Below are 20,040 nucleotides of genomic sequence, written 5' to 3' on the forward strand. Positions count from 1 at the left end.
CATTAATGTTTTAGGGGTTCTTACATATTCTGTTCACCTGGCCTTAATATCTTGAATAGTTTGCCACAAGGATCCTGCTTAGTGCAGGAGAGCTGTGATGTCTGATGGCACCAGCTTGGAAACTCTTCGGGTGATGAAGTGTCACTTAATGCATGAGTTTTCTACAAGTCAAGACAGAAGCATGGAGCAGCCATGCTCCAAATTGCAACAGCGTCAATGTGATGGGCATAACACTATCCCTCAAGAGCACATCAAAGAACATGCCCATATATTGTCTCAGCACAGAGCAGCTCTGGCTATTACATTGTTGCATAGGGGGCAGGATGCACAAGTGCAACGGCCAGCTATATCTGGAATGTGACTTGCATCTGTGCCACACAGGTTGTCCTTCGAATTTAAACCTAGGCAAGGCTCACACTAAAACATGGGGCAGTGTCAATGAGTAGAGGGATCAACTACAATTACACTGGGGCTACTTCTGTTCCTGCCAGCACTTGGTATTGCTCCAGTATAGTACTGTATTTTTCGTCCCATAGCAGGTCGGGGAAACCTAACCAGGTCGAGGAACAGCGGGATGGCGGCGCTGCACCTCCCTGCTGTCCCCCGAGCTTGTGGGGCTGGCCGATGTCTGTCCGGCGCTTCAGGGCTGCTATCCGCAGCGTGGGGAGCCCTGCGGGGAACTCCTGCAGGGCTCCCCACGCTGCGGATGTCTGTCCGGCGCGTGGGGCGCTCTGCTTCAGGGTGCCCCGCCCGCCGGGCAGCAGGCTGCTATCCGCAGCGTGGGGATCCCTGCGGGGAACTCCCGCAGGGCTGCCTAGGCTGCGGATGTGTTCCCGAAGCGCCCGGCGCTCTGCTTTCAGCGCGCCCAGTGCTCCGGGAAGCAGGCTACTATCCGCAGCCTAGACAGCCCTGCGGGAACTCCCGCAGGGCTGCCTAGGCTGCGGATGTCTTCCTGAAGCCTGGAGAGCGAGAGGGGTCGGTGCGCACCGACCCCTCTCGCTCTCCACGCTTCAGCGAAAGCCTGCATTCACCCCATAGGACGCACCCAGATTTCCCCTTCATTTTTGGAGGGGGGAAAGTGCGTCCTATAGGGCGAAAAATATGGTATATTCCCCCACCCCACCCACAAAACCCCCAGTTCTTATAAGATTCTTGTGGCTTTTCAAATTGAATTCCTTCCACCACACTTCTCCCAAATACTGGCCTTGAGCAACTCATTGCCTGTCTGTGTGTTCCTTGCTCCCTTCTTCCAAGACATAAGGTCTCTTCATGGTTCTCGTGGTGGAGCAGCTAGACTGAGATGGCCCCAAGCCTGATTCTATGTAGAATTAGGCATACACATCTTAGAAGATTTGTGTTGCAGACAAACCCACTACATCACGCTGATTCCCACATGCAGCGTGAATGTGTAATGCATGGTGCAGATGTGCATATACATGTTTGGAATCTGGGATAGGGCTGTGGCTCCTTTGCCATTGTGCAAGTGTCCCTGGACAGTGGAAGAAGAAGGAACATAATCTGCCTTGAAGAACTAAAAGCTTCCCCACCCTCAACTTCATCTTCCATTGCAAACTGGCTCATTGCTAGCTTGACCTTGCTACACAGGATTTATATATTTATTTTCAGAACTATGGTCAGTACAAATGACAAAATGTTGTAAGCGTACCAGTTGTGCCTGAGTGAGGTATTTCTTCCACCACAGATACTTGCGCATGGATGGAATGACGGACAGTCCATAGTAGGAGTACATGAGGACGTGGATAAAACTGTTCAAGGTGGGTCCAAAGAAACCTGTGATTGAATTGAACACATTGTTAAGACTTTGCTTCTGAGAATTCTCAATACTATCAATACTATGGTTCACTTGCAATGTAAAGAACTGGCAGGGTTTCCTTTGGCAGCTGAGCTCAGAGCCTCTATTACCATGGCATAGGAATGTTACATAATGATGGTTCCATGAGTTTATGCTGTTTTCCTTCTTGTAGCCTATATGGGTTTCTTTCTAACCTTGTTCAAGTGGTGTTGGTTCTGGTGGTGAGTTGGCTCACAACTGCTGCTGGGGTGGCTAAAGCTGCTTTAAAGGACAGATAATCCAGGCTTGGGCCACTGGACTGGGGAGGCGTCAGTGAAGCCATATCTCTACAGCGTAAGGTGTAGGACGAGCCTAACCCTACACCTGAGGCCATAGAGATGTGGCTCCACCAAAAGGGGATTTGCAAGCACCACTAAGTGGGTGGTGCCTGCAAAGTTCTGTGCATAGTTCTCTGCAAACACTGGTGATTAATCAGGCTTCGCAGGCTGTGCATTTGCTAGCATGGTTCGATTCCAAACTGCAGGCAAAAACATGCCATCTGATGTCATTAGGATGTCAAATGATTGACAGATAGACTGCCACACCTGTCAAACTCGATCTGTGGGGGATGGGGACGATAGCACCTTACTCTATCCTTTGAAATGTTTCTTACCCCAATATAATTATATGCAAGGAGAATAAAAGGGAGTGATGGAAACCAGGGGGCAGAGGGAAGTTAATTAATGAAAATTTGGATTAGATATGTATATATAAAAAGAAAAAAAATGTTATTTTCAAAAATGAAAAATAAAATAAGTTTCTCACCCTTGCTCTATCATTTTAAAACTGCAACCGGTTCCTGTGTTAATAGGCTAATTAGCTCAGAGTCATTTCCTTTACTTCACCTCACTACAAGGGGAAAGTAGATCTATGAGTCCCCTCCAACCTTTGCTCTGCCGGAGGACTACAGAAAATTCTTGCATCCTCAGTATTTCTCGTTGCACAAAAGAGACTCAAAAAGGAAGAAGCAGGGACTTCTGCACAATGCTCACAAACCAAGATCGGGATGGTATGCATGTGAGATTTGATCTAGTGATCTCAAGGAATGTGCTGCAGTATTCTAGCTGTTCTGCGCACTTTAATCCATCACATCATCTGCAGGATACAGGAGGTGTCTGAGGTCGATTCTACAATATACCGTATTTTTCGCCCTATAGGACGCACTTTTTCCCCTCCAAAAATGAAGGGGAAATCTGAGTGCATCCTATGGAGCGAATGCAGGCTTTCGCTGAAGCTTGGAGAGCGAGAGGGATTGGTGCGCACCGACCCCTCTCGCTCTCCAGGCTTCAGGAAGCTATCAGCAAGCCTGGGGAGCCCGCACAAGTTCCTGCAGGGCTCCCTAGGCTGTGGATAGCAGCCTGCTGCCCGGAGCACGGGGCGCGCTGAAGCCGCGGCTGGGGGGGGAATAATTTTTTTTCTTTATTCCCCCCCCCAAAAAAGAACTAGGTGCATCCTATGGGCTGGTGCGTCCTATAGGGCGAAAAATACGGTACTAAATGCAGCAGAACATTTCAACAGAGCAAAATGGCAACTGAGTTGCTGTTGTGTGTTTACTTCAGACGGAGCGTGAGCCTAACAGCTTACTCAACATTTTGTTCATGTTTACTAAATGAGATTCACTTCCACTTTCCCCCAAATGGCAGGACTGCATAGATCTGCTGTTAGATCTATCATATATGAAGGTACTCTAAGTATGTTGCCTGGTTACATTTTAAGTCTGCGTCTCCGAATACTAACTTTGTCCGCAAGGTATCCAGTTCATGACGCACCACCAGATGTTAAACATAGTGGCGTGATGATAAACGTGAAGGAAAGTAATCTGACTGTTTTTCTTCCGCAAAACAAAGAACATCGTGTCAGCAAATTCAATGACTTTGGAGAAGTAATACCACCACAACACCTTGGCCACCTGCAGGAACAAGACAGATGAATTAATATCTCTCTTCTTGGAGGAACATGTTCTGCTATCCTTGAATAATCCTTTAGTCAGGCAAAACTCAGATTTAAGATATTTTCCTATGGCTTAAAACAGGGGCGATGAACCTGTCCTTCTTCTCAAACTGTTGTTGGGCTACCACTTCCACTATCCCTGGCCATTGGCTGAGAGGAGTTGTAATCCATCAACATCTGGACTGCCTCAGATTTCCCATATCTGGCTTACAGTAATAAAAAATTGGGTACTGCCTGGTCTTATGCAGATGCAAGCCCCCCCCCCCCCGTATTCCATGGGGCTTACTCTTTATAGGCCCAGGTCTGCACTTAAAACCTCTGTGTCCTAGCTTTGCTTTTTGCCTTGGCGTTTTCTCCATGAAAACTCACATTTTAGTGCTCAATCACAGCAAACATCAATTCAGGTTTTCTGCGGGTTGCTGTTCGCTCCAATTGAGCTTCAAAGAGGGGGTTTTAAAGAGCAAACAAAAGGGTTCCCAGACACAGAGCTTTTAAGCATGGACCATGTCTGGAAAGAGCAGTGTGCACAAGCCCAGAGAGTGCAACAGATTCAGACTTCGTTCCTAGAGGTAGTCTTAAACACAAGCCATTGGAAGTAATCCTCGTAGATTCCAGTGGGATTTAATTCTGAGCAACTACAATTCCTGTCTTAGAAACCTACTTAGTATGCAATGCTGAGTCCCCGAGCAGCTGTTGTTTATTAATGCCCTCTCTCCTTTGCATTTTTCTCAGCAAGGCTTCCAAATTACTCCTCAGAATCACGATCTAGCAGCAGAACTATGCGATTCATGGTGGGCTTTGCAACCGGGTATCAGCTCTAATAATGGATAATGAATTGAGCAGAACAAGTAAATTGTGCGAGGCATTTACATATGGCCCTGCATGCCGTTGACTGTGGAGAAATTCTTACACACGGTGGGAGTAAATACAATGTTCTCAGCTTACAAAGAACATGCTTGCTATATTCAGAGGCTCCCTTATGTTGGGGCAAATCGTTTGTGCAGTATTTACTTACTCTCTCCCTGTTCTGCCAGACTAAGTTTCTGTGGTACAAGAATGCCGTGTACCATATTTTGACAGGTGGCATATCTCCTTGAATCCCAGCTTGGGAGAAAGGAGAGTTATAAGTACATTAAATCTCTACTATGGCATTTAATTGATTTTATATTCCACCTTTCCTCTGAGGAGCTCAAGGTTCTCCCCTTCCCCATTTTATCCTCTCAACAGTCTCATGAGGTAGCTAAGGCCATAGGTGCCAACTCTATGGGGCTGAGGATACCTGAGCCTCCCTGAAATATGTGGGGATGGGGCTGAGCCCTCCCCCCCCCCCAATATTGAGGGTCTTGGCTGCTGCAGGCTTTGTCAGGCCTCCCTGCAGTGGCAGAGGGCCTCGCTGGGCCACCAAGCAGTGGTGTTGGGCCTCTCTATGGTGATGGAGGCCCTGTCCGCCCCGAGGCCTCCTCCCGACACTTGTGACGTCACACGTGTGTGCTGCACTTGTGACATCACACGCACGTGACAAAGCCCCCCAACGTCAAGCATAACTTGGCACGTATGGTTAAGGCTAAGAGTCATTGACTAGCCCAAGGTTACCCATGGCTGATTGGGAATTTGAACTTCTGTCTCCCAAGTTCTAGTCCAACACTGTCCACTCTTAAGATTTCATTGGAGATAAGCCCCGGGACCAGATGGCTTCACGGCAAGCTACTATAAAGAAATGGAAAATACTGTACTGGCACCACTGAGAGAAGTAATGAATAATATCTTGAAAGAAAAAGAAATACCAGATACTTGGAAGGATGCTTTCATTACTTTAATCCCAAAACAAGACTCAGATCTGTCGCAAGTTAAGAATTACAGGCCGATCTCGCTGTTAAATGTTGATTATAAAATTTTCGCAGGAATATTGGCAAGTAGAGTTAAAAACATATGGTCAGAATATATCCATGGAGATCAGGCGGGCTTTCTGCCGGGCAGGCAAATGAAAGATAATATTAGAAATATAATAAATTCTATAGAATACTTGTCTGCCAGGTATGATAAGCAAGCCATAATGATGTTCGTGGATGCAGAGAAAGCATTCGATAATATAGTTTGGGACTTTTTACTAAAACAGCTAGAATATATGGAGGTCGGTATGAACTTCTTCAACGGAATAAAGGCAATCTATACGGAGCAAAAGGCCAAATTGATTATAAACAACGTGGTGTCAGAAGAAATAATGGTAGCGAAGGGTACAAGACAGGGTTGCCCACTCTCCCCGTTGCTATTTATAATAGTACTGGAAGTACTTCTGAACTCAATAAGACAAAATAAGAAAATAAAAGGGATTAGAATTGGTCAAAATGAATATAAAGTTAAGGCGTTCGCAGACGATTTAGTAATAACAACAGAAGACCCGCTGAACTCAATAAAAGAGATACTGGAAGAACTGGATCAATTTGGTAAGGTGGCTGGTTTTAAGTTAAACAAAAGAAAGACTAAAATAATGGTGAAGAATTTAGATTCGAAGGCAATCGAGGAATTACAACAACAAACAGAAATAGAAGTGGCCAAAAAGGTAAAATATCTAGGAATATGGATAACCCCGAAAAATATAGACCTATTTAAGAATAACTATGAGCAGGTATGGAAAGAGATAAAAAAGGACTTGGAGAGGTGGGGGAAGCTGAGATTGTCATTCTGGGGTAGGATAGCTTTAATCAAGATGAACGTTCTCCCGAGAATGTTATTTCTGTTCCAGAACTTACCGATAATCAAGGGCACTAAGATATTTAAAGAGTGGCAAAGAGGAATCTCAAAATATGTCTGGCAGGGCAAAAAACCAAGGATTAAGTTTAAATTGTTAACAGAAGCTAAAGAAAGAGGGGGATTCGCTCTGCCAGATCTGAAATTATATTATGAGGCATCGTGCCTTTGCTGGGTGAAAACGTGGATAAAATTGGAAAATAAGGAACTATTAGACCTGGAGGGGTTCGACAACAGAGCAGGATGGCATGCGTACCTATGGCAGGGGAAGAGGAAGCACAAGGGTTTTGCAACGCATATTTTTAAAGGCCCCCTAATGGAAGTTTGGGAGAGGAATAGATTTTTACTAGAACCTAAAGTACCACACTGGCTATCCCCATTGGAAGTTATGAGCGTGAAAAAAGTAAACATGAGAGGTGATTGGATAACTTATGAACAATTGTTAACAAAAGTAGGGGGGACATGGAAACTGAAACCATATGACCAGGTTAAAGAAAAAGTCTATGATTGGTTACACTATTTCCAAATAAACGAAATGTTTAGACAAGACGTTAAAGAGAGAGGATTCGCGGATAAAGAATCTAAATTCCAGACTGAAATAATAAACAATGATTATAAAATTCTTTCTAAAATGTATAATATGCTATTAGAGTATAACCTGATAGATGAGGAAGTGAAGTCTGTGATGATTCATTGGGCAAGGGACATCGGCCATAATATATACTACGAAGAATGGGAGAAACTCTGGAAAAAAAATCTTAAATTTACAGCTTGCATAACGTTAAAAGAGAACCTCATGAAGATGTTTTACCGTTGGTATTTAACACCTGCAAAATTAGCAAAAATATATAAAACTTGTAATAAATGCTGGAAATGCAGGGAAAAAGAGGGATCCTTCTTCCACATGTGGTGGGACTGCAGAAAGGTCAAAGGCTTTTGGGAAAGTGTATATAATGAAATGAAAAGTATATTAAGATATAACTTTGGGAAAAAGCCGGAGGCTTTTCTGCTAGGCCTAGCAGGAAGTGATATAAAGAACAATGATAGTAAATTCTTCCAATATGCAACAACGGCCGCAAGGGTCCTATTGGCCCAAAATTGGAAACAACAGAACATACCGACGCTTGAGGAATGGAGAACAAAACTACTAGAATACGCGGAGATGGACAGATTGACGGGGAAAATTAGATATTTAAAAGACCAAAGGTTCATTGAGGATTGGGGGAAATTTGTGGAATATCTGGAAAATATAAGTGAAGGTCAGATAACGCTAGTTGGGTTTAAAAAAGCTCTGTGAAAAGGTTGGAATATTGTCTAAAGAGAAAAAGAAGGAAAGAGAAAATAATGTCAATATAAGCTAGGATTTGTGTGAATTTGTTAAATTAGCGTATGGATGATTTCAGGGGAAGCTGAAGGAAGTCTTATAGAAAGAAATCTGTGATAACAAGGCGTAAATTGTTTTACTTTCTTGTTTGTTATGATTTAAAAAACAATAAAAATTATGCAGAAAAAAAAAAATAAGATTTCATTGGAGATAATAGGGACCGTCCTTTGTATTAACTCATTTGAATGCTGGGGGGCGGGGCAGGGACAACAACCCTGCATGTATTTGCACAATAAGCATCCATCTAGAAGCACCATCACTTCTTGCAGGTAACAAATTCCAGAGTTTGGCTGTATCCTGAGTGCATAATTCAGTTAAGCCAACTGCTTGGGGACCAAGTACTGATATGTTAAGAGCACAGGCAGGCAAGCAAACATCAGAGAGGGTTGTTTGTTTGTTTTTTGTTTTAAGGCAGGGCCCTTGCTATGCCAAACACTGCCTTTCATCTGGGTCACCTTAACTTCAACTGAGCTAGTTGCTCAACTTTTGGAGGGGAAACAGCACAGGTCACAGAAACTTCCCCAAAACGCAGTGGGCAGAAGATCAGCAGAGATGGCTCCTCGATGCTTGCACCACCCAAACCAGCAGTCTGAGCCTATAGCCGCAGCCCCACCACAATACAGTCATAGCATTGCCACCAGCAACACCAGGGGAAGGTACAGCAATACCACCAGCCTCATCACCACCAGCTGCACTCCTGCCCTCTGCCCTCAATGAAGCTGATTTGGGGGAGAGTGGGGAGGGAAGCAGCAGGGAGGGTGATCATTTGCCACCGGAAACAAGCACTTCACCTAACGGTAGGACCAGCCGCGATGCCACTTGTTGCCAGAAAATCCATAGGAAGCTACCTTTACTGAACTAGACTAGTGGGTTCCTCTAGCTCAGGTTTTCCCAAATTTGGGTCTCCCGTTGTTTCTGGACTACAATTCCCATCATCCCTGACCACTGGTTTTTGCTAGCTGGGGACAATGGGAGTTGTAGTCCAAAAACAGCTGGAGATCCAAGTTTGGGAGCCCTGCTCTAGCTCAATGTTAGTTATGCTAACTGGCGGCGGCTCTCGAGGGTCTCAGGCTGAAGTCCCCAGGCACTGCCTGAGGATGCTGGGGACTGAAGCAGTGTTCTTCTGCATGCATAGCAGATGCGCTACCCACCGACCTATGGCTCTGTTCCTGTCTATGCAACAGTCTATGCCTAGCTCCCCCCGCCTCATTTTCCCTCCAACTAATCTTCATAAAAATGCTTTCCCACCTCAACAACTGTACTCCCTTTCTTCTTATAAATTAATTCCCTACCCCTCTCCTACAACTTCGTTTGCGTCAAGACTCACACGGGCTCAACCCAGGAGCGTTGTCTTCAGTGCCAATTCTTGAGTCTGGAAATACGCAGGATTGGAGGTTAAAAACCTTGGAGGTTTTTAAGCAGAGGTTGGACAACCATCTCTCACGTGTGATCTAGCAGAGATTCCTGCATTGCTAAGGAGGGGCTGGACTAGATTACCCTTGGGGGTCCTTTCCAACTCTACAATTCTATGCAAGTAAATAGTGCCTTTGAATCCGGAGGAGCAGAAACAGCAAGCCAAGAGTAAAAGCATCTAATGTGAATTCAGCACCAAGGCTTTTGGGAGGAAAGTTCAGAGGGAAGTGAAATCGGCAATTGCAGTTAGAAGAATACCTTTCGTGCCAGTTCTTTTTCTTGTCTCACTTAGAACTCTAAGATTAAAGATATAAAGAGTATACAAAGAGAGATATACACAGACCCACATACACATACAAGTTTGATAGGCAGTTTCTTTATGGCTACTCTCCGATTCCAGCTTTTGCTACCAGGCAAGTAAATAGTGCAAAAAGGAAAAGAGAAGGAAAACATAGCTTCTTTTCTAGAATTGGGTCCTGGCTGAATCCAGACAGCTGCTGAAGAAGGCGCAGCATGAGAAGAGATACATGGAGAGGTGGGAAGTATTTTCTTAATTTTGAGGGGGGGGGGATAGCCTCTCTTAGCTGCAGAAGGTTGTAAGCTTTTTCCTTTTGAAAAACTATTTTTAGGAAATGCTTGCTTGAATTTTCCCATTAAAAAGCACCAGCATAAGCTGTACACCAAAGAGATTGTCATGTGAAAAACAGCCTGAAACAAACATACCAACCAACCCACCCCAATGGACAAAATTTAAAAGGCAGAGTTAAAGATTAGCCATAGAATGATAAATGCATTTTAAAAAAAATTCTACCAAGGTATAGAAATGTGGCAATGGTGCGATCCTCTATATATATACCTATCCAGAAGGAAGCCCGATTGAGTTCAATGGGACTTGCCCCTAAGCTAAGTGTGTATACATGAATACAGCCTAAGAAAGAACTGTGAGAAATTAAGGTGTGGCTAGCCTAGCCTTTGCCAACCTGGTGCCTTCCAGATATTTTGGAATACGACTCCTGCCAGCCTCACAGCCAACTTTCAGTTCTTGGGTTGCTTTTTGTTTCTTACCCGGATGTCGGCTTCTCCTGCACTGGTCAGGTTTTGACATTGTAAGTTATAACCTCCTTCCCAAGTGGCAAGAATTAGCTGGAGAAGAAGAAAACAGATTTTGTTACTCCGAATAGAATTTCCCATTGTTAATAATTATTAATCACTGCAATCATGTGGGGTTTTGAAGGGTGGATAGCTTTCTGCTCTATGCATGGTAACAAATTTAAATCCCTGTTCTCATAAAAAAAAAAGATGTGCAAAATTATAAGTATGGGAGGGGAATTTAAAATCACGAAAGAACAACAAAAATCGAAACAACAACGAAAGAACAACAAAAATCACTAGGAACAAAATGGCAGGTATCTTCAAAAATTTCAAATGTAGTCTCACTACTAACACCCTAAATACCGTAAATATCTACTTTGTGTCTGATCCAGACTAAGTCAGTCTTAGAACCCAAGGAAATCGATGAGATGACTTAGATTAGAGCAAGCAATATTGCTTTGTAAGTTCAGTTACCTCAGAGGAAAAGGGGCATTCCTCTAAAAGACAAGCAATAATTATTAAAGGAGCCGAAGAAGGTATGAAAGACAGGCATGAACCCCTTTCCCCTTGGTGGAATCGTAGTAGTTCTTTACAAACATGTTGCATGGTGGTTTTTTTTTTTTTTTAAGGCAGCTTGCATAACCATTGACTCTCCCTATATTTCTGTGACAGAGCCATTGTTGCCCACAGCGTTCCCACTCATTTCCTTTGCCTGTCCAGAAAAACTGGAAAAAAACATGCTTACAATCAAAGAGCGGGACTAGATTGGAGCAGAAGTGGTGGAAATGTTGTATGCACATTTAATGTAAACAAAAAACAAAAAAACCCTGCAAATCAGTTTGAATAGGAATGAAGCACAAAATGTGAATGTCTGCAGTGTAAGAAACTCTCAGTCACATCACATTTAACTGTCTGGAAGAAAGAAAAAGGGAAATATGTTTCTCCAGCCACAACTTCTGAAACTTCTTCATTGGCATTTCATAACATTACAGATGAAATTCTAAATACTGGCCTCTAAAGCAGGGGGTGAGGAACCTTTTTCCAGACTGAGGGGACTCAGCTATACAGCTGTAAATAAATGTTTTAAGTGTGTTGTAAAGTGCATTATACAAAATGTGACATATACAAATAAGCTGCTGGTGGTGAGCTATGGCAAATTCAATATATTTTTCAAAACGTTTTTTTAAAAAAACATTTTCACAGGTTTTTTTAATATGTGTCTAGATTCCACTTGGGTCACATTCCTTTCTGGGCAACCTTCAGGGATGGTGGGGGGGGAGGGGTGCCAACTTGAATAAAATAGGGGGGGAGGTAAGCCCCGACCCACATAATTGATCACAAGGTGCAGCGCACACACACCAATTTAATGGCAATTTCCATCAACTTTGGCAGGGTCTGGCCCTCTCAAATATTTTACTGGGGGCAGGGAAAGGACCTCAGCCCCTAGGAGTTATCACCCGGGGCGGGGTATATGCCAGTGGATGGTGGAGCCAAAGTGAAAAGAGAGCAACAGATGAAATTTTACCTTGGCATAGCAGGCTCACCTATGCACAAGCTGAGACGCCCCTCTCTAGCTTCCATCCAGGCAAGGAGGAAGCATTAGCTAGATAGACTCAAATGACTGCATTCAGTCCCACCAGGGGCTGAGGTTTCCTCATCCCTTTTCTAAAGATTGGCTTTATTTTGCTGCTGCAGTGCCCGCCCCTGCCGCCATTACTGCTAAGAAAGCCAACAGAGCCCTTTTAACCATAGCATCCTTCTTTTAAGTCTATACGTATGCATGTATGTGGAGATGCCTTACTGGCAGCAATCCTGCACATACTTACCTGGGAGTAAGCTCCATTGAAAAGAATGGGACTTCCCACGTATAGGTGTGCATGTATAGGTGTGCACTGCCAAACCATGCTTTCCTAAAGCAAGGTACTGTATTCCCCCTTTTTTTTTTAAGGCCTGCAGGGCTCCTGAAAGCCAGGTTCTTGATGCTAATTGCAAAGCTCAATGCCAGTTACTAATTGCCAAGGGCTTGCAGCTCATTTCCAACTCTCATCACTTTCCACAACAGTGCAATTGGTGAACTCCAGTTGGTAATAGCATGACAAACATAACTGAGCACTGCACTTACTCTGCTGCCAGAGCTGAAACTGATATTGCCCATTAGTAATTCCTTACGCTGGCTATTTGCCTGAGCAGCTTTCCACTTGTCCTCTCTTTGGAAGCAGAAGACAGATATCCTTACTCAAAAGCACACTAAGTGCTAACACATTTCAGAAACTTTCACTTAATAAAACGAAACGGCGACCTTCAACAACCCTATCTCTTTTGCCCTTCATCGTCACCTTGTATTGCTGTAGGCATTATTTTATTTTATTGTTTTAAATCAAACATTTAGTTTATTCTAAATACTGCCTGCTCAGAGCATAGTGGGAGGGTGAATAGGCTGGTTCCCCCCCCCCAGTGTCTCGGAAAACCCCAAGACTTCTGTTTCAAGAGTTGAAAGGCAAACAACCCTGTTTTCTTTACAAAAGTAACTCACTGATGTTCCAACTTAGAAGATGACAAGTCAAAAGGATCCACTCTGCGCTGCAGATGTAGAAACACCATTCATTTCAACAGAGGTTTGCTGAAGTTGAGCTGAGGGTGGACTGGACTGCAGCAATTTTTAAAGGAATTATACCTTTGCTCTGCCAATCCAGGGAGTTAATGAAATGGGTCATTATCAAACACAGTCCCTTTAACTCTGAAATGTCACATGTCTGCAGTCAGAATAATCCGGAGAGCAGTGGCTTGCACCCAGCTGAGTGCAGGAGAGGCAGATGGGAAGAGTAACGTGACCACTGCATACTGACAAATATATTTGATGGAAACTGAAGGAGCATAGATTTCTTATTCATTAGAGCAGCCTGCATATCATTTCACTCACTTGCAGGGTGGTGTGAGGTCACAAAGGCAGGCAAGGAGGCTGGGGATTCTGTCTTCAAAACAGAGCTAGGAGGTCCCATTTAAGGGCCTGATAAAGCTATAATCCTACTAATTCTACAAAGAAACACCCGCTCTCTCCCCATTTGTTACATTCCACCAGTTTCCTCCATGCTAGGGATGCGTCTTCTGTGGCTGTAAGGCAGCCTTTGCCAACTTGACGGCTGATACTCTCCAGAGGTTTTGGATTGGGGGTTGAAAGAAGTGTAGTCCAAAACACCTGGTCGGTGCCCAGCTGGCAAAGGCTGCAGTGTGGAATATACTGCATCAGAATTTATTTGGGAGGGTTAAATAGACAAACAAGTCTTCACTTCTGAATTGTCTGAGTGTTACCCCTTTTTATTTGGGCAAATTGCTTTTGCACCACACAAAGAGGTGCAAGCTACTTATTCCCCACCAAAACCAGAGAAAGCACCTCCACGCACTAACGAAGTGGGCAGGCCACCTGCAAAATTCACCATAGGAACCATTGCAAAAATAACCACAGCCCTAGAACGCTGCAAAAGTTATGTCATTTGCAATCGGTTGGAGAGAGTGTGACTCAGTGAGTCAGTAATATTTATTTCCCATCATCTAATGCAAGGCTGCATACCTGCGCTGATTCAGCATGCAGTTTATTAAGAATCTGCCAAACTTCAAGCCATGCTAGTTGGCTAATTCAGAGAGTGAAAGGAAACTAAGCTCCCTGTTCCCCCAGAAGTGCATCGAACTTGCCACTGTGCATTCCTAAGCTGGAGGAGGATATAAAGGCTTACAGGTTAGAGGCTACCTTCTGCCCTTGCCTGTGTGGCTGATTCTCTTGCCTCATTCTCTACTTGCCTTCCCATCAGTCTTTCTTTCCACTCTTTCCCTGCATCCTAATTTCAACCATCCCAGTCTAAGTTTCTTAGCTGTGACCGTGTGGGTGATCTTGTCTCTATATTCCCTTTCCAGCACTGTATGCATCTATTGTGTTATTTCCACCTAGACACTCCTGTAAGCCCTTTACTTCGTGTGATCCTGCCAGGTGCCCAGAATACCTATAGCCCAGTGCTGCAGGAGCAAGTGATATCTGAATGACAGCTTTAGACCTTAGTTTTTAAAACATCAGAAAAGTACACTCAGGGCTGCATCTTAAGTGTCCAGTCCTAAACATTTGTCTGTTTCTAAAAAGCTATCTTAACACCCCTTCAATGGTAGAACAGTGTTTTGTTTTGTGACAACATCCCTTCATAAGTTGTAATAAATTATTATTATTTCCTTAACGCAGCTCTGTATATGGAAGCTTTTTAAATGTTTAATGTTTTATTACATTTTTATGTATGTTGGAAGCCACCCAGAGTGGCTGTGGAAACCCAGTCAGATGGGCAGGGTACAAATAATAAATAATAATAATAATAATAATAATAATAATAAGCATATTTGTAGCATCTCAGCTATCAGCTATCATGATGTATAGTTATGTTTTGTCATTAGTTCCTGAATAATGAAATACTACAAAATTCTGTACAACAGCAAAACTTCCTGATATTTAATTTTAGGAGGCAAATTACCTCCACTCGCATAACCTAATGAACAAATCTCCATTGTAACATGAGTAAATGGCCTCTGTTTGACAATTCAAGTATAAATAGACTCTGCTCACAATGGCAACTTTGTTCTAAGCATAATTATCCTGCCTGTTTGAATATATGTGGGAATATGGGAAATAAAACACCCTTAATTTGAAGTCACTTCTGAATATTGACATGGGGAAGTGAAACTATGCTGAAGATGGCAGTATATATACTTTTACTGGCTGGCTTGAAAGAAGACCTGGCAAAGTTATCTGAAGGAGAAGTTCAAGCAAAGTGAACAGGCCCGAAATAGCCACTGCAACCCAGCAAGAACTCCATGACAACCGTCCAAGCATACAACTCAAGTACTGCATATGAATGCAAACACCCTCATGTGCAGCTCTCTGAATTTGATGGGAGTGTAAATGAAGCTCCACATTGGAGGCCATTGAAATAAAAAAAAATTAAGGTCTTATATAATAAATGTTCATAAATGTACCAAGCAAACATGTACATAAATATATAAACCACATGTCTGAAGCTGCACAGGAAAACAGCTCTGAAACCATTTTGACTCCCAAACTGACCAGATGTTTTCTCTGCAAGGTTGAAATCCTGTCTTAAGGGTCTTAAGGGTATGTCTGTGTATGAATAGAGTGAGCCTGTGACCTGGCTCAGGAACTAAGTATTTGTCATTACAAAAGACTGGCCAGGCTCCCCATGGTATCCAATCAAGTGACCATTAACAGGTCTGCCAGACAGGAGATAAACAATACACTCAGATTTCTGTTGTAGACCACCCTTTCTGTGATGTAGTTATGATGTATCCGGGGGGTGGTCTTGAGCTACACCCCTTCTGTGATGTATGTATGATGTTTCTGGGGAGTGGTCTTGGACTCCAGGACGGGCAATTTAAAATGTCCATATAAGGGCAGGCACACCTTTGTTCGGGGTCCTCCTGCTTTCCTGCATGTGAAGGGAGCACCCTGTTGCAACAGTTCAATAAAGATCAGGCTTACGAGCTGCTTTGCTTCTCAATATTCTCTGGTTGGCCTCTGGAGAACGTACAAAGGACTCTAAGGGTTCTTGTATTACCCATAAGGGAATAAGGGCAGATGTTTGCTTATTACACCATGCACAACAGGTGTAATATGAGTTGGCTGAGGACCCAAGAAAGGTTTGGTATAGGCTATTGGGGTTTCCCTGTCAGCTCTATTCCTGTTATGTACTAAGCTTGGATCCTTGTAGGAATTGCCTTAGAACCTGAGGGTGAGGCAAGACTCTTCTGTTTGGGATAAGCAAAGGGTTTATTGAAACCAAAGCCTTGGGTTTTGGCAAAGAGGTGAAGTCTGCTTCTTTTCAGATGGATTAGGAGGGATCCATGGAAAGAACCAATGGGACGCGGGTGGCGCTGTGGGTTAAACCACAGAGCCTTGGGCTTGTCAGCGGTTCGAATCCCCGCGACGGAGTGAGCTCCCGTTGCTCGGTCCCTGCTGCTGCCCACCTAGCAGTTCGAAAGCACGTCAAAGTGCAAGTAGATAAATAGGTACCACTCCGGCAGGAAGGTAAACGGCATTTCCGTGCGCTGCTGTGGTTCACCAGAAGCGGCTTAGTCCTGCTGGCCACATGACCCGGAAGCTGTACGCCAGCTCCCTCGGCCAATAAAGCGAGATGAGTGCCGCAACCCCAGAGTCAGCCACGACTGGACCTAATGGTCAGGGGTCCCTTTACCTTTACCTTATGGAAAGAACCAGGAGAGATCCTGCAAGCAAAAGCTGGAGGTGGAGGGCAGGGAGAGAGACAAGCCCCTGCATTTCTATTTGTTCAGGAAGTTAGAGAAAACCCAGCACTCCAGAGTTCCTGCTTCACTGAAGCCCTGCTTTCTATGTAGGTTGCCTATTTTTAGATGATCTTTGAAGAGCCACTGTTTAATCCGTGGTTTTAGATGGGCTGCTGAGATATAATGCAGCCCGTACTTAAAGACTGCAGCTAGCGTGCCCCAGAGACCTCAAATACTTGAACACAGCGGAAGTTACTGTATATGCTACAGTAAATATCCAAAATAGGGTTGATGCTCCAATACTGACAATGTGGTGACTGTTAAACACGGGCAAACAGCCCCACGCCAAGAAGTGAGGAGGTTGCCTGAAAAAAACCAAATGGAGCTACACAAGTAAATGTGGACAATAAACATTATGTGGTTGCTCACATTCACTGGCCTGCCTTTATATGTTCAGAAGCTGCCTGAAGGATTTGCAACATCTCAGCATCCAGTGGCACACCTGAGTCAGAGGTATTTGTCTCTGGCAACCTGAATAATGGAATTTATGGAAAGGAGACTCCTGGTCCTCCTCATGCGGTCATGGGTTTTCGTATGAGAACTTCCACTTCCCATGTTCTGAAGACAGCCATCACAGTGTAACTGGACTAGTGGTTGACCTTTTAAAAACACCACCACCAGCACAGATGTACAGCACAGTCCTAACCCTGCCTACTCAAATGTAAGCCTTATTGAATTCAATGGGTCTTACTCCACCAGTAAATGGGGTTCATACTGCAGCCTTAGCTAAACAGGAAGATATTATTACTCTGGCCATGTGTTACCTAATATACAGTAATTACTCTCAGGTTGGGGAGAGGTGCTAGATTCCACCCCCCACCCCGCCAGCTGGGAGTCAAATTTAAATGCTTGGAATGCAGGGAGGAAGAAGGCATTGCGTGGGTTTGTTTTTGCTTTTGTTTTGCAGTGTGGAGAAAAAAGTGAGTTATGCATGGCCCCTCTGCTCTAAATGAGCTTCTCCCAATGCAGAAAAGTGTCCACTGGGGCTGTTTTGTACATAATTTGTGTATCATGTGTGCCCTTTGGTGACAGTGCTTCAGATCCTCCCCTTTTTCCTCCCTTTTGTAAAACAAATGGCTAAAAAATGGTAATGTAAGGCATCTCTTATGTTTATGCTTCAAAATATAGTTCATTACAGACTCATTTCTAGAAGTCACCAGAAGGTTACCCAGTCCAGTCTTTGCACATATGATTCAATAAAGCTCCTATAAGATCACTGAGATCACAGAAGATCAACTATGGAAGCAGGAACAATAGATGTACCCTGAATGTAGAGCAAGGAATAATTCAAACTGTGCATGTCTGGATGGCTCAGGCAGGTGAGCCATGTGATACTGGTGAAAATAAAGAGCAAAATATAGAAAGTAAAACACTAGGATTCCCAGAAAATATGACCTGTGGAAAGCAATTTTGCCAAACTGCCCAATCTATTAAACTTGGAGAACAACAACAAAACTGGGCCAAAACTGAAAAGACTCACCTCTATAAGCATGTAAAACGAAAGCATGGTGACTCCAAGGTTATATACAATGAGAAGACTCCTGAGTGACAGAGCAGGCCTGTTCTTCATAAATGTGGTACCCAGCCATATGAAGAGAAGATACGCAACAGTGAGAGAAAAAGTGGGCAAGTAAGAATCCAGCATGAGCCATCCTCTGACCCTGGGATCTGAAGAAACAAAGCAAAAAGCCTCATGAAATCAGCACATATAAATATTTCTTGTTCAATACAGTCATTCAATGGGCGACCAACGCCTTTTCAGTCTCCCAGTAATACCCAGCCTCCGGTCTTTACAACCTCCTCCTAGGATGCTCTTATAATGTGGGGGTTTTAGTTTGTTCTTGCTCTTGTTTTTATTATGTCCTCCCCCCAGTACTTTTATGTTGTGAACCGTCCTGACATCTATGGATGAAGAGTGGGAGATACAATTCTTAATAAATAACAACAGCTGATTATTCAATTAAATTTAATGGGTGAGAACCGAAATAGCACAAGCAAGTGTCTTCTTGTGCAACAAGGCTTCTCTTGCTTCTCAACTCCCTACAGAACCCACGTGCCCCCAAAATCTGCTCCAGAGGGCTGAAGGACTATCCAGAGAAGAGTTTGGGGGCACAAAAGGGAGCTGGAGGAGAGAAAAGAGAGAATGCACAAGCAGATTTCTGCTGTGGAAGTGGGCAGACATCACTGGATGTCATCCAATATATTTGCACATTACCGAAACCCCAATAAACGATCATATACTGCCATTTGTTAGAAGACATCTACAATGTCTTTTTTCACACAGCAGTACACTGTCCAGAACCAGAATAGCTTAAAAACCATAAGAGGAATTCATCATTCCGAGATGCAAACATAAGTATGTCCTAAATGGGCAGTTATGCCCTCCAGAAGGCAGGTTAAGGCCTAATGAAGTGCTGTCAATTTCACTCAAAGTATTCCCAGGTGAATGGTAAGACCCACCTTATTTTTATGCCCGTAAGTAGTTTTACATTGTTTTTAATGTTGTCTTTTAATGCTGTGACCCACCCTTGGAACTTAGGGTGAAGGGAGGGAAATAAATAAAAATAATTGAAAGGTTATTGGTACAACAAAAGATAACAAACCAATAAGCTTCACAAATCAAAGCAAGAGTTAACATCTGTGTGTGATGATTCAGTTAGAACAGGCACTGCCAAACTTGGCCCTCCAGATGTTTTGGGACTACAATTCCCACCACCCCTGAGCACTAGTCCTGTTAGCTAGGGATGATGGGAGTTGTAGTCCCAAAACATCTGGAGGGCCAAGTTTGGCCATGCCTGAGTTAGAAGTTACTCTAAGAGAACAAGAAGGAAGCTTAGAATCAGAAAAATAAGATCATACCTTATTTGACCATAGCAAGTGGGGCTCTGCTTAATAATTATTATTACAGAGTCACCTGGCCAGTATCTGATCCCCATTATTTATTGTCCCCAAACCACACATATTGTCAAAACAAAAAAAATTCCTTCCAGTAGCACCTTAAAGACCAACTAAGTTAGTTCTTGGTATGAGCTTTCGTGTGCATGCACACTTCTATTGTCAACTGCATACACCCTGTATGGGTAGCTGTGGCAAAGCATCAGTTCATTTCTATTGGACTTTCACACCTGAATCTTTATGCGCTTCCTTGTAAAGCTATATGTCCTTACATTATAAACTAAATGCCTTTGGCGCTTTCTTAAGGTAGCTGACCTGAAGCTTTTGCACAAATGAAGCTTTCAATGACTAGGGA

At 43.6% G+C, this 20,040-nt stretch overlaps 1 protein-coding gene across 1 annotated transcript in view; it reads right to left on the reverse strand.

Annotated features, from left to right (window-relative positions):
* ELOVL2 (ELOVL fatty acid elongase 2) overlaps window positions 1–20,040 on the reverse strand; it is a 53,719-nt gene that overhangs the window by 7,027 nt on the left and 26,652 nt on the right. Inside the window, exons 3-6 of the mRNA XM_079985088.1 lie at window positions 18,271–18,458; window positions 10,413–10,490; window positions 3,590–3,761; window positions 1,667–1,791 (exon numbers count right to left, since the gene is read on the reverse strand). Of these exons, the coding sequence (XP_079841214.1) occupies window positions 1,667–1,791; window positions 3,590–3,761; window positions 10,413–10,490; window positions 18,271–18,458 (563 nt within the window). The remainder of the gene's footprint in view (window positions 1–1,666; window positions 1,792–3,589; window positions 3,762–10,412; window positions 10,491–18,270; window positions 18,459–20,040) is intronic.

The sequence above is a fragment of the Podarcis cretensis genome (assembly GCF_951804945.1).
Source record: "Podarcis cretensis genome assembly, chromosome: 7".
Lineage (NCBI taxonomy): Eukaryota > Metazoa > Chordata > Lepidosauria > Squamata > Lacertidae > Podarcis > Podarcis cretensis.